We start from the raw sequence: 14,228 nt of genomic DNA on the forward strand, positions 1-14,228 counted from the left end.
CACTTATCAGTTAACTCTAACCTTATTATTTTTGCCCTTGAAACAAAACTATATAAAGTTTATTTCAATAGCAATCCTATACTGCCTGGGTACAACCTCTACAGATAGCCCTAGTTCAAAGGGAGCCTAGAATTTTTGAATATAATTATGATTAACCACCACCTGTATATTGTCTTGTTGAATTTTTATGATTCTAGATCAAAAAGATAATGACAAATTATAGAGTATATTGCTTAAGCAGCCTCCCTATTATGGCCCACATGAACAAAAGTGGGGCACACACTAGGTCTCCAAAGTTTTTTTAAAATGCCTTTGTCCTTCTTGAACCTGAATGTTCTGGAAGTTAAATTTAGGTGTCAGTGGAGGATGAGCAGAAATAAGGTGAATCTGTAACAACAGAAATGGGATGGTGGCAGTGGATGGAGATAACAATACAGTCTGATAATGGGGCACTTGGAAGGAGATGCCTTAGACACTGAAAGGGATGAGGAAGGAGTGACACTAGCAATAATCTGGTTTTCAGAGCCATCTTGTCACTGTGCTACAAAGAAAAATGCCCATATGTGGCTCTCTCAAATTGTTGCAAAGAGCTTTAATTTAACTGATTTCTGGATCTGCCATACCCACCATATGCTCTAATCACAATTTGACTGCCATTATTTGTAAAAAAGCTTATTAATAAATCTATTAGATGTAGCAGGGGATGGCCCCAGCTTCTGCTCCAGAATAACATCAATCAACACCTCCAATCCCATAGCCTTCACTCAGTCATCACATGGATCGACAAATGTGATACCCCATTTGTAGTATGGACATGCAGGAAAAGTTGAACTGACTATCCTTAGGCAGTCTCCTGATTGATAATACACACACTTATTTGGGATGAACTGAAAACCCTAAAGTTTATTATTCAGCAAGTTTATATTTCAAGCACTGCCAACCTATGATGCTGGACTGATTTAAGTTCCACTTAGGGTCCCCAACATTTATAAATACAACTTTCCTTCCAGAGGCAGCATACACACCTCCAGGATTGTACTTCTTATGTGGAAAACAGGCATTACCTTATTTTAGCCTAAAAATATAGTGGCTTGTACCTTAGAAATAGTCATATCGAATTTTCATCTTTAGAGAAACATCCACAATAAATCATGTAACCCCTAGATAATTGTAAGAATCTTTCAAAAATGAGTGAATAATACTACTTACACTCATTGAATGGGTAGTTGTTCAATTAGAAAAGGGGTATGAAATTCATCCCTAACTTTGGCAAAAATAATCAATTATATCACCTCATCCATTGAAGGCATTTAGGGCAACATTAACTCATTCTCCATATGTTGTTATGAGAGACAATATAATTACCTTATACCTCCTCCTTGATGACTTGAAACAAAAATCTGTGCAGTCATTAATATAAACTGTTGTACCTGCACTGATATACTTGAATTGTCTTGTTGGATTGCTATGATTCCAGATCAAGAGGATAATTACCACTTAGTTGAGTAAGCTGCTCACTGAATCCCCTGACAGGGCCCATGTAGACATGGGAAGCATACTGGGTCTCTTAGTTTTTGAAACTTCCATCTTTCTTCCACCTGAATCTTTTTAATATTTTTTTAGTTATAAATGGACATAACACCTTTATTTATTTATTTATTTTTATGTGGTGTTGAGGATCAAACCCAGGGCCTCGAACGCTATAGGAAAGTGCTCTACAGATGAGTCAAAATCCCAGCCCCTTCCATCTAAATCTTATGGTGGAAACAACTTGGTGACAGTGGAAAGGTTTCAGGCTAAGTAGAAAGGTCAACCCAAGAGTAGAAAGGTCAACTCTTCTTTCAAGGAGAAAGCCACCTAGCTTTCTAACCTGGACCCTAAAGGTTTATGGCATTTGTTCAGCTAATCAGGTCTGGGACCCTGTGGGTATGAACAAGGTTAATAATTCAAGTTGGCTTCTTCTTGCTTCATGATGTCCCATTGATATTAGCTTTATTTAAAAGTTGTTTGAAGCAAATTGACCAGATTTGGCCTCCATCAGTCATGCTAATCAGAATACGTGGAGTTTCCATACTAAAGGGAATATTCATCAGAAGCCAAGATAGTAGATAAATGAGGTTTGTATTTTGTTAGGAGATAATTCTCCATGGTTTCTTCCATTTCTGCACATCTCATGAGCAAGACACTGGTTTCCTTTTGTTTTAGACTGTATTTTAAGACTCTTTGTATTAAAAAAAAAGTCTTAGAAGATATAAATATTGTCTCCTTTAAGAGTAAAGGGCAGGCTCACTACCTATCTAAGTAAAGTAAAGGTAATAGCCCCCATTGAGACAAAGGATGGGCATACTTACTTACTACCCTTTCTGAAAATTCAGATTTCCAAAGCTTTGGGTTTCTTTCCTGTAATTGAACCAAGTATTATCATTTCCTCTGCAAACAGCCTTGTGGGAACTGGCACTTTGTAAACTGATATCTCTGTCTAGTATCTCTCTGTGAGTACTAAACTGTCTTTTGTCTCTACCTAGTAGTCTTGTGACTTCTTAAGTATTCATGAAAGTCACTTGCTAGTTTACAAATATGGTAAAATTTTCAGTTCTTGGCAATCACTATGTATTTATTATTCCATAGCAATAGTACCTTCCCTAAACTCCCATATAAAAAATTAAAATTAAATAACCATTTGTAGAAAGGGAAAATGGTTTATTTATTATATTGTTAGATAATCCCCTATGTTTGTGTGCCTAAATTAGAATAATAAAAAGAAGATAGTTACTCTAAATGCTCTATAAATGTAATCTTATATGTTTTGTCTATCTTCCTGAAAAATCATTTAAAATTTATTTGCTTTCTTCTGGTTCATTCTAATTTTTAATCTTGAGTGGGTAAATTGGCCATTTGTATCTCTTAAGTCAAGGGTGAAAAATGCCAATAAAATGTGTTTTCACATAATATTCAAGGTTTCACATTATGTTTAGATACAATAGTCATTCCAAATCAGAAAAACATGATGGTATCCTAAACACCTCAGCAGTTTATGTAACTTCTGTTTTCTCCATGTAAGTTAACTTTGTTATAAAATAAACACAAAAATAAAAGTATGGACACAGATGAGATCTTTTATTAACCTAACCTTTTGTTTTTTTAAAATTATAAGATAACACATTATCTTTGTGAAAATTCAAATATTACAAAAAGGTACTACTTCAAAGACTATGTACTCTCATTATTTCCCTAATCTCAAAAAGCAGCTACTGTTATTATGTTTATTATGTGAATACTAACATAAATATGATAGTTTACTTGTTGTTTTTACTTTATCCTGGATCTACTATCAGAAAACATAGACATCTCAATTTTTAACAGCCATAGAGCCATAAAATATTCCATTACTTTGATATATAAAAATTTCTCATCTAACTCCTTATTGATGGTACATAAAGTTGATTCTACTTTGTTGACTAGTTAAAAACAGTCCTGCAGTGAATATTTTTGTATTTACATCATGTACTTCTAAGAGTGTTTCCGTTAGATACACATCCACTGAGAGATAAACATGATGAATGGCAGAACTTTGCTTGAATGCTATTAGACTAATACGGCCCCAATTTATAAATGCTCAGTAATTCCAGTCTAAAATTCTACTCTCACCTTTGTTGCCAAAGATTTGAGTTTTCCCAGTAGAGACTGTTTATTTGAATATACAACTTCCTCTTCATTATCTTCTCCTTCCATTATAGCACAACTGTCTGCAGCTGGGAGTTCACACTCTTTTGAGTTAGTTGTCATTACCAATTTGGAATATTTGTACTCCAGTCTAAGTGGTAGTAAATAAAACAAGCAAATAAATAAATAAAGTAGCCATTTACATCAATAATAAATTAATACTGTATGTGGTTATATAGCAGCTCATTAAATTGTCTTCTTGTACTATCAACAAATTTTCCTCACCTAAAGTCATGGCTTTACGTGTTCTCTTTTATCAACCATGTACATAAAAAATACTTCACAGAATGTCAGAGAATCAGTTCAACACAGTTAATTCTATCACTTACTTTAAATTGACTGAAGTGTCTGGTTATGAATAACATTTGAAAAACAAAGAAAAATCTTGAGGTCTGAATACATTTCCTTAATTTATTAATATGCTCATGACAATTCACTATCACGTTTTCCAAAGTTTAGTTCATAAGGATGAAAATATCAAACAGGCAAATGAGTTGATATTTACCGTCTCCCTGTATCATTCACACCTTTATGCTTAACTTAGCACCTCAGATATTAAGGTTGACCCTAGATGTTAGAATACAGATTTTTCTATAGCCCCACTGAGATGTAAATCATTGAAAAAGATTCAAGTTGTATAACAGATCAATATGCATTCAGGGGTTAGAATCAATATTCAATCCCAGACTCTTGGAGACGTGGGGTAAATAAATGTGATATTTGCCTATATACTTAGTCAGTTTCTTTGCAAATATCCTCCCATAAGAAATTTTAAAAGTGCATCAAGAAGACAGCATGATGTCATAAAACAAAAAAAAAAAAAAAAAAAACAGACTCAGAGGGAAATTCTGCCTTCAAATCTCAGCTCTGTTACAGTCACCTGGATAACTTGAAGCCTCCATTTTTCTGTTTCTTTTTAATAAGAGACTCTAATTCAATGAACTTTAATGTTCTATGATATTTCTACTGTCAGAGTAGAAATAACCACTTCACTAGAAGAAACATATCTCTGAGATAATGTACAAGATTTAATGATTAGGTCTAAAAATTTCACAACACAAACAGACCCTAGAGTTCTTACATGATGATGCAATGAGGATACTTACTTTTGATTCTTCTTCCAGAAGTAGCATGTTAGAGCCACCAGCAAAACGGCTGTGAAAGCTCCCACGCCTGCTCCTACTTTTAGCCAAAAGTCAACTGTTTCACAGGTTGACAGCTTTTTCTCAGGCAAAGAAATTCCTTTAATGCACCATTTAGGTTCATTCCAGACATATAAGGTTTCCTTTTAAAATAAGTAAATTGAAACAGAGATGAGAGAAGAAATAAGATTCAGATTCAGTTCTGAAAGCTAGATGGGTTATTGGGTCAATTCTCATGTAGAAGAATTTATTAATCCTTCATTCATATTAAACTTAGCTCCAGAGAAGGAAGAGATAAAGAAGAAAGTGAATAAAATAACAAAAGCAAATGTAAAAACTAAATAAAGACATGAATTGTCACATCAGAAGGGTGTACTACATGTTGAAAATGAATTCATCTAGACACATCTTTGGGCCATTTTCCTCAAATTTCAATAACACTGACATATTAATTTTGCTTTTAAATGAAAACTTTAGTCATCTAATATAATTAATTAGATGAGATTTTACTTTCCCACCACTTAGGCCCATAAGTCCAACAAGTCTCTCCCTTAAACAGAAGAGAGCCCAGGCCCAGGGCATGTATTTGCACCATGGCTTGCAGACTTGGTAGATGGTATGACAATAGACACACAGACTACACCCTTCTGCTGTGTGCCAAAATAAGAAGAGCATTACTCTGGGTCACCCCTTCCCACACCTGGTACTCTTGACCTCCCAAAGTAGGTGACTTAATTCCTTTAGAACAATGTTTCCCATACAGCAAGTTACACCTAGCCACTGAATAATAAAAGCAATATACTAGATCTCAACCAGGAACTTTTGAAATAAGTAGACCAAATAAGGCATATCAAAAATGAAAATCAAAGTGCAGGGCATGGTTGCTTATATATTTCAACATGTACCACTGACCAGTAGCAATTTGTATGATTATATTCAATGACATTAAATGACACAGGACATTATTGTGCATCCTTAAATTGTATGGCACATGATGATTACTTTATCCACACTTTAACGTAAGAATGACACCATAATTTTTACTTTTATGTCTTATGTGGATAAGCATATTTTTGCAGTAAGCCATGAAGTGATATGCAGAAGAATCTTTTTTACTTCAAGGAAAAGTTTCAATAAAGGTTTGAATAAGAACTTTCTGCCTGTGTTTTAGAATATTAGTGATTGAGGTTTTTTTTTTTAATAGATGATACCTGTGATATTTTCATTAAGCATAGAACAAATAAATTATTTTTTAAATAGGTTACATTTTTATAAGAATGATGAAGTGAAATGCAGAGGTATATTCAAATCTTGCTGCTGCATCTCTAAATGTAAATCAAGACAATACAGAGAAAACTGTAAACTCTAGGGAGCAAACACTGACTACATTTGAAGTGCATTCTACCAAGAAAAAAAGATTGTGCCAGAGTTTATATGGTTTTATAAAATGTATAACATTCAATGAAAATGGCAAGCTCTAATGTCTAGTGGCAGACTTATACATCTTAAAGCTTCAAAATTAAAGACACTTGTAAAACCAGTGCTTAACATCTTAATCAACTCATTAAATACAAAGAAAAAAAAACTCGAGCAATTGACAAAATGTTTTAGTCATTCTGTAACTATTAATTAGAAACTTTGTCCCTTTATCCAATCACATAGCATTGGAAACAAAAACAGCTGACACTGCAGCCAAAAGATTTATTCTTCCAACATGTAGGGATATACTTTGAACAGGATTAAGATAAATTTGATGATAAATCTAAAAATATTTCTCTCAGAGCTAACATGGTATCACTCAAATCTTTACTACTGCATGACTTTAGCTGCAACGCTTAATACACACTTAGAACCTGGGATAGATTTTTGAGATCCAATTTGATAAGAGCACTCTTATCACAAGCTGTACAGCTCTTTTTGTTCATATCAGCTATACAGGCAGGACTTAGATTGCATAAATTTAACTTTATTTTCATCTGCATTTGATATAGTTGTAAAACTGGGGAAGTGCATAAAATGGTCAGCATAAAGTAAAAAGTTATAAAAGACAGAACTGAAATAGTAAGATGATTAAAACTTAAAAGATACTCACTGTAATATTTTTCAGTAACTGTTTTTTTTTTTAATCATGAAGCTGGAACATCCAAAGAAATCCATTCCTATCATTGGCATAATGGAGAACTCAGCAATAAGTTGTAATTTGTCAATGATATCTATAGATTGGTTTGGTCCTTACCTGAAATCCTCTTTTGCAGGCTCCCTCAATCTCATGGAAGTCATGCTCGGTGCACAGAGGGCAAGCTTCAGCACTCTCCCACAGGAAATAGAATGCACATCCATCACAGGTGCCTGCTGGGCACTTGCTGAAATAAAAAATCGAAAATGCATTCCATGCATTTCAATCAACATTTGAGTGCCTACTGCATACTGGGGAGCACAATGTGAATGCTAAGGAAACACATATGAGGAAAAAAACTAAAGGAGCTGAAAACCACAATGAGATAACTCTTGGCACCTATTAGGATGGCTAAAATAAAAAAGATTATAGTAACTGTCATGAGAATGTGGAGAAACTTGAACCTTTATACACTGCTGATGGGAATATCCAATGGCAAAATTGTCAGGAAGAGTCTGGAAATGCCTCAAACAATTAAACACAGAGTGGTCATATGATCCAGCAAGTCTACTCCTAAGTATCTACCCAAGAAAAATGAAAGCATATGTCCATACAAACACTTCTACATGACTATTCAGAGTAGCATTGCTCATTATGACCAAGAGGTGGGAAATACTCAAATCTTCATCATCAGACACATGGATTAAAAAAATGTAATGTCAGCACTTGGAGTATCATTTAGGCATAAAGAGAAGCTCAGTACTGACACATGCTACAACTTGACAGACGTTGAAAATATTGTGCTCAGTGAAAAAAAAAAGTCACAAAATTCCACATGTTATATAATTCTATTCATATGAAAGACCAGGATAGGGGAATCTTTAAAGATGGAAAGTAGACAGGTGGTTGCTTGGGACTTGGAAGAGGACTAAGGTACAGGAAGGTGAGACCAAAAAAAGGTTAAGAGTTTCATTCTAAGGTAATGAAAATGTTCTAACATATGCCTCTACATGACACCACACTGTGAAAAAAAAACAAACATAAAAACCCCTGAGTTATATGCTTTCAATGGGTATATTGTATGGTATGTGAATTCTCTCTCTCTAAAAATCCATTTTTCAAAAAAAATTACAGAGTGACACAGATAATGACAGAAAGAGCTCTGGTAAGGTTCTTGGTAGAAGTGATGTCTAAGCTAAGTCTAGAATATTCAGTAGGAGACAACCTGATGAGAATGGGAGAAAGCAAAGGAATTCCTGCCAAGGGAATGGAATGATATGATGAACCGGTAGGAAATTACATCTGGATTATTGTTGCTGGAGCTTCCAGAGCAAGGTGGTGAGCATGTGCTGGACATGTAGTCAGGAACTAAGTGGTGAAAAGCCTCAGGTGTTAAGGAGGTTGCAGTTTCTATTGAAGGTAACCTGCTTAAGGGAGTGCTTTAAGAAAAAAAATGGCACTCAGGACCATGGTCTTTTAGAGAGTAGGCGAAAATATGATCACAGAAATGTCTAGAGTGAACCAACCAACCAACCATCAGGTCAACATGCAGCCCAGTGAGGCAAATGATTTTGCAGTCCCTGACTTCCTTGACCTAAGGGTTACCTTCACCACTGGAGATGATGGCTCAGGCTTAGACACAGGGGCAGGATGGCACTGAGCCAACCCCCTAGGATGGCCTGAATGGAGACTTTTTGAAATACTGCACTCTGATGGGCAGTTCCATTATATCAATCTGCCTCTTTGATTTTAGGAAGATAAACAGAAAGGTTTAAAATCAACCACCTGTATGTGAATAGAATCATTACTGATAGAAGCTATTTGGAAAGATTCTAGAAAGAATAGATATTTTGTTCATGAATTCATTAAAACTAAGAGAATATTATTAGTTTGTCTACCATGCTTCCAGCTCCCTTAAATCAAGTCTTGTAAATGCAGGCCTTCCCTGAACCTTTAGGGCTTGACTGGTGTTGAGTATGGGTCTCCTAAAACGCCAAATAACAACAAAAAAAGATGGATATAAAAAAATGAGAATGTTACATAATACATCTTTTTTGAGTTTTAATTGCAAATGTCTTTTTAACCATTAAAAAGATACATAGTCCAAAGCCAGGCACATTGGTGCACTCCTGTAATCCAGTGGCTTTGGAGGCTGAGGCAGGAGGATAGCAAGTTCAAAGCCAGCCTCAGCAACTTAGCTAGGACTTAAGCAACATAGCAAGACCTTGTCTCTAAATATCATGTAAAAAGGGCTGGGGATGTTGCTCAGTGTTTAAGTGTCTCCGGATTCAATCTCTGGTACAAAAAAAAAAAAAAAAAAAAAAAAAGATACCTAATCCAAAATTATTCTTATCTATCAGCAAAGTAAAATTTCATACTGTTATTTAATTAAAAATATTCTAAGACACTCTGGAATTGTGAATATTAAAAAAAAAATCTATCCGGGCTCATGTTTGGTAATCCCAGTGACTCAGAAGAACTGAAGTAGTAAGATTCCCAAGTTCAATGTCAGCCTCAGCAACTTAGCAAGGCTCTAAGCAACTCAGTGAGATCATGAAATAAAAAATTAAAAAGGACTGAGGATGTGGCTTAGTGGTTAACCACCTCTGAGTTCAGTTTCTTGTACCAAAATTTTTTTTTAATTTTTTAAAGAATTGATGTGTCTAAAACTTCACCATATTTCATATGCTATTTTTCCAAATGTCTGTGTGCTTTAGACTAAGTAGACACAGGCAGAAGGTAACTAAAGGCAACATTTCCTATAGCATGTTATAACAGAGGCCCAGGGTTTTGCCAACATAAGAACAATGGCAAACAGTGATTCTTTAGAAAAATGGCTTAAATCTTATATGTCTTAATTTATCTATTTGTAAAAAGGGAGCAATTAATATATTCTAACTGAGAACCAAAGAGAGGTTTAAAAAAGAGAAGTAAAAATGAAAGATGAAAACCATGCTACATAAAATATTATCCCTACTTTCCACTTTTTTTAAGAGTAGTAAAAGACTCAAAACTGTTCTTTTTAAAAACTATATAGCCAGTTAGAAAAAACTCTTCAAGAATAAAATTATTAATTTCATAACAATTATTTACAACATTAAAAGTAATATACTTTCTGTTCATGTAGCAAAAAGTACCAATAGGCCCTTCAACTCAAATATCTCCTCACATATTTTTTTCTACTTTATCTTCCCAACAGAGAAATTTTAAGGGAAAAGAAAATAAATTATTTCGCTTGAGAAAACAGAAGGGTAAGTCTATTTAAGTTTGAGAAAAAAGAATTTAGATGAGAGCAAAAAGGAAAAAATAATCAAGTTGCAAAACCTCTGGAAAAAAGACTCAGTTTACAATTCTAACTGGACTTTAAAATGAAAGCATATTTTCCCTCAAATGATTCAACTCCTCCTTTTCTCTGTCTTACTTTTGTAATTTGTTAAAATCAAATATGTGCTATGCTAACTTTACAGCATAGGTTTTTGATGTTGCTGTTTTTCTTGTTTTGTTTTGTTTTGTACCAGGCATAGAACCCAGAGGCACTCAACCACTGAACCACAACCCCATCCCTTCTTATTTTATATTTATATTTTGAAACAGGGTCTCACTAAGTTGCTTAGGGCCTTGCTAAGTTGTTGAGACTTGCTGAACGTGTGATCCTCCTGCTTCAGTCTCCTAAGCAGCTGGGATTACAGGTGTGCACCACCATGACAGCCTATAACATAGTTCTAATAAAATGAAAGAAAAATTTTAAAGCACTGGAAAAATTTAAGACTGTTACCAAGGCACATTACTTTCTGAAAAACTTATAGTTGCTACAGAAACTAAAAAAAAAAAAAAAAAAAAAAAATCAAGACACTGATGTAATTTATAAGACTGTCATTAAATGTCAAAACGCTACAATGCCTATCCTTGGTAGACTTCACTTTTTAAAAGATACTCTTAGGCTAAAAGGAGTTTAGTTCAGAATCAATTACTTAGTGCTTTTAACTCCATAAATTATTTAAAATGTGAAACATCCAAATTTGATCCTTTGTTACAAACCTAAAATGCACAGTTTAAATCAATGACAAGGATATATGAAGCAATAATAATTTCAACAGTGCTTATTTATAGAATGAAAACAGAAGAAAGTACAAGAGAAAAACAACAAAAAAATACTTTCTTCTACCAAGAAAACAAAAAAGCAAGTAGCAAAATAGATAAGTGCATTATTGCCAAACATTTGAAACTCATTTTTCCCTTTATTACCTATGCCACCACCATCTCCCTGACCTCCCCTAACTTTTAAAAGTAGGAATGCAGAGTTGTCATGAATTATGCTTCTTTGATAATCTTTGGGCTACTCAAACAGCACAGAAACCAGGAAGGAAATGTCTAAAGAGACAGTACGTGGTCATGGGTGGCTGGGGCATGTGAGGCCAGGGTTCTGCAGGATGACTACATGTGCTATGAATTCTGGGGAGAGAAAAGACTGATTCAAAGTATGACCAGGTCAGCCAAGAATAGATTTCCCAGTTTTCTTACTTAACCCTGATATTACCTTGTGAATTGGGGTGGCACTGATAATGTATAGGGATTAGGTGAATCTTTGTTTACAAAGGTAGAATTTGGATTCTAAAGTGGGATACATTTCTTGGGGGAATAACTAGAGGGAGAAATTGGCAATTGGTTTCATCTTTTAAATAAATCATCTTACTTAAAGAAGAATATATTTGGTTATGAATTCAGGGAGAAGAATCTTTTTTATGATCTAATAATACTCTATTATTAATTATTTGATGGTTTATAAGTGAATGTAAATTTGTTTTGCCAAAATTCCACTCAGAACCCAGAGTTTTAAAAAAATGTAGTTACCTTGCCAATATTTTTCTGATGATCTGAAAATTACTCTTGGGAGACAGTGGAAAGTTGACAGTCTTGTGCTCCTGGAACATTTGTCATCTGGTGTCAGGGCACTACCATTGCTGAGCATCTTTCACAGGGAGTTTTTGTGGGTTTGTTGGCATCCCCCAAAGCATAGGGGATGCTGTCTCTAACTTGCAGCTGGTAACTCCTCTCAGTTTTGGCATCTCACAAAACTTAGTTTTTCTCTACTAAGGATGTCTTGTTATTGACAGAAGGCCCCCTTGTGTGGAATCCATAAAACAACATCATATCTTACTTCAAATTTGTTTAGCTAAGGCTGGAAAAGTGTAAGTCACTCATGACTGTTTTAGTCTACTCAGGCTGCTATACTAAAATACACTAAACTGAATACATAAATACATCAGAAATTTATTTTTTGCGGTTCTAATGGCTGGGAAGTCCAACCAAGATTAAGGAGCAAGCAGATTTGGTATCTAGTAAGGGCTTGCTCTCTGTTTCATAGGTGGTGCTATCTTGTGACCTCACAAAGCAGAGGTGCTAGTTAGTTCCCTGGGGTCTCTGTTATAAGAATACTAATCACATTCTTATCATGGCATGACCTATTATCTCTCAAACCACTACTTTTGATATCAGCTTGGGTTTGGCATTAGATGCTGCTATTGCAGTGTGTGAACTGAGGAGGATATAAACATTCAGACCCTAGCAGACTGAGTAAGAACATAAGTTTTTTTGCTTTTTTTTTCTTTTACTGGAAGCTCTTTGATATAGGGATATTGAATTATACCAATCTCATGGAAAAAAAAATGTTCCTTTCTAAAGAGACTATCCTGGATTAATTATCTAAAGTCAGCATCTGATGAAGATCTAGACAAACTTAACTGACTGACTGCCCAGTTTTCTTTTATCCACACTTTCTTTTTCTTCTCTAATGGAAAAAAATTAAGTTTTATTATAAGTATTTCAAAATGATTCTAAAACTTTGACTGTCTTGTAATGTCATCATGTTGTATCTGAAGATTACTTGTTAGTGTTTGAACTATACAATTTCAGCAAGTATTGACTTCTCCAATTCTTGATCATAATGGCTTTCAGTTATCACATATGCTCCTAAATGCCATTATATGCTTCATACATTTTAATATTCTAATAAAATATTTGGCTTTAATAATTTGAGATCTATTGCCTTTTTAATTTACCCTATACAGACTTAGACATGTATTGTTTGTCCATAAAGGTTCAAAGGAAACAAGAAAATAAGGAACTCACTTAAACATCTTTCTTGGGCTCTTAACTTAAAATGGATAGACTTTCTGGCTTTAACAATCCTTTCCAAAGACCAAACAAAATACTACATTAGCATCCAATAATTCTGGTTATTTTGCTAAAATGTCTATAATTTAGAACCTGTGAAACACACCTCTGCAGTGCCCCACCTCTGAATAGAACTGTGAAGCAGCCCTTTCATGAGGTACAATAGCCCCAGAGACCACACTGAAAATTAAGATGGATTTGGGATTTGAGAAATATTTTGAAAAACAATTTTAGACTAATTTTTAAGCTACTCAAGCAGCTAAACAAAGTCATAAATTGGGAGGGATGAAGGGAAGGAAAGAGATCAGGATGATGCTTTAACAACCTTATTATAAAAAGGTACCAATATCTCGTACATCAGTTGATAAATATGCCACATGCCTCTTTGCTTAGTGGGATTCTATGCAAATCTCTGCCTATAAGGAAGTGGAAGGGAAATGGCAAGATGAAAGAACATGGAGTGACAAGAACCAGAGAGGCAGTCCGGAGATCACTGCATCGTGACTATGCCACTTCTTAGCCACACAACCTGGGGCCTTGTTTCCTGCTCTGTGAAGTGAAATGGGTTTGACTCAAGGATCTCATTGACACTATGGCAGATCTATTATGAGAGTAAAAATGGTTCCCACAGCCTGCTTTCTAAGAAGGACTTCATATTGTGATGGCAAAACCAAACCTGGTTGTGAAATGAAATTATAAAAACATTATGGTAAGAAACCAATGCCTGGAGAAAGGGTCAGTTCTCCTCCCCTCTTTCAGCCTTTCTCCAGGAAGCCTAATTAACCATGGGACCCTACCTTTTTGCATTGTAAATAAATGCCCTAGGAGTCTGACTACTCCTTCTTGCAATGTAACAGATGCCTGTGAAAAGACCCCTTTCTTCTTATCTGTTTCTGTGAGCATGCTTTATGTTAAAGACCCTATACAAGGCCTTTAGACCCATAGAGTAGGAATTTTTTTTTTTTTAAAGAGGAAAAAAGCCCTAGGGATAGGATGGGTCTAAATGATGCCAAATAACCTATCAATGTTGTGAGAAACTGTGGATGGGGCTCAGAATTTGGAGTTTTGTTTTC

The 14,228-nt window shown here is 34.8% G+C and overlaps 1 protein-coding gene across 1 annotated transcript in view; it reads right to left on the bottom strand.

The window, feature by feature from the left end:
- Window positions 1-3,630: 3,630 nt before the first annotated feature.
- Elapor2 (endosome-lysosome associated apoptosis and autophagy regulator family member 2) overlaps window positions 3,631-14,228 on the bottom strand; it is a 153,723-nt gene continuing 143,125 nt past the window's right edge. Inside the window, exons 19-21 of the mRNA XM_026414568.2 lie at window positions 7,102-7,228; window positions 4,830-5,008; window positions 3,631-3,814 (exon numbers count right to left, since the gene is read on the bottom strand). Of these exons, the coding sequence (XP_026270353.2) occupies window positions 3,631-3,814; window positions 4,830-5,008; window positions 7,102-7,228 (490 nt within the window). The remainder of the gene's footprint in view (window positions 3,815-4,829; window positions 5,009-7,101; window positions 7,229-14,228) is intronic.

This window comes from Urocitellus parryii, chromosome 3 (genome assembly GCF_045843805.1).
Source record: "Urocitellus parryii isolate mUroPar1 chromosome 3, mUroPar1.hap1, whole genome shotgun sequence".
NCBI classification, from domain to species: Eukaryota; Metazoa; Chordata; class Mammalia; order Rodentia; family Sciuridae; genus Urocitellus; species Urocitellus parryii.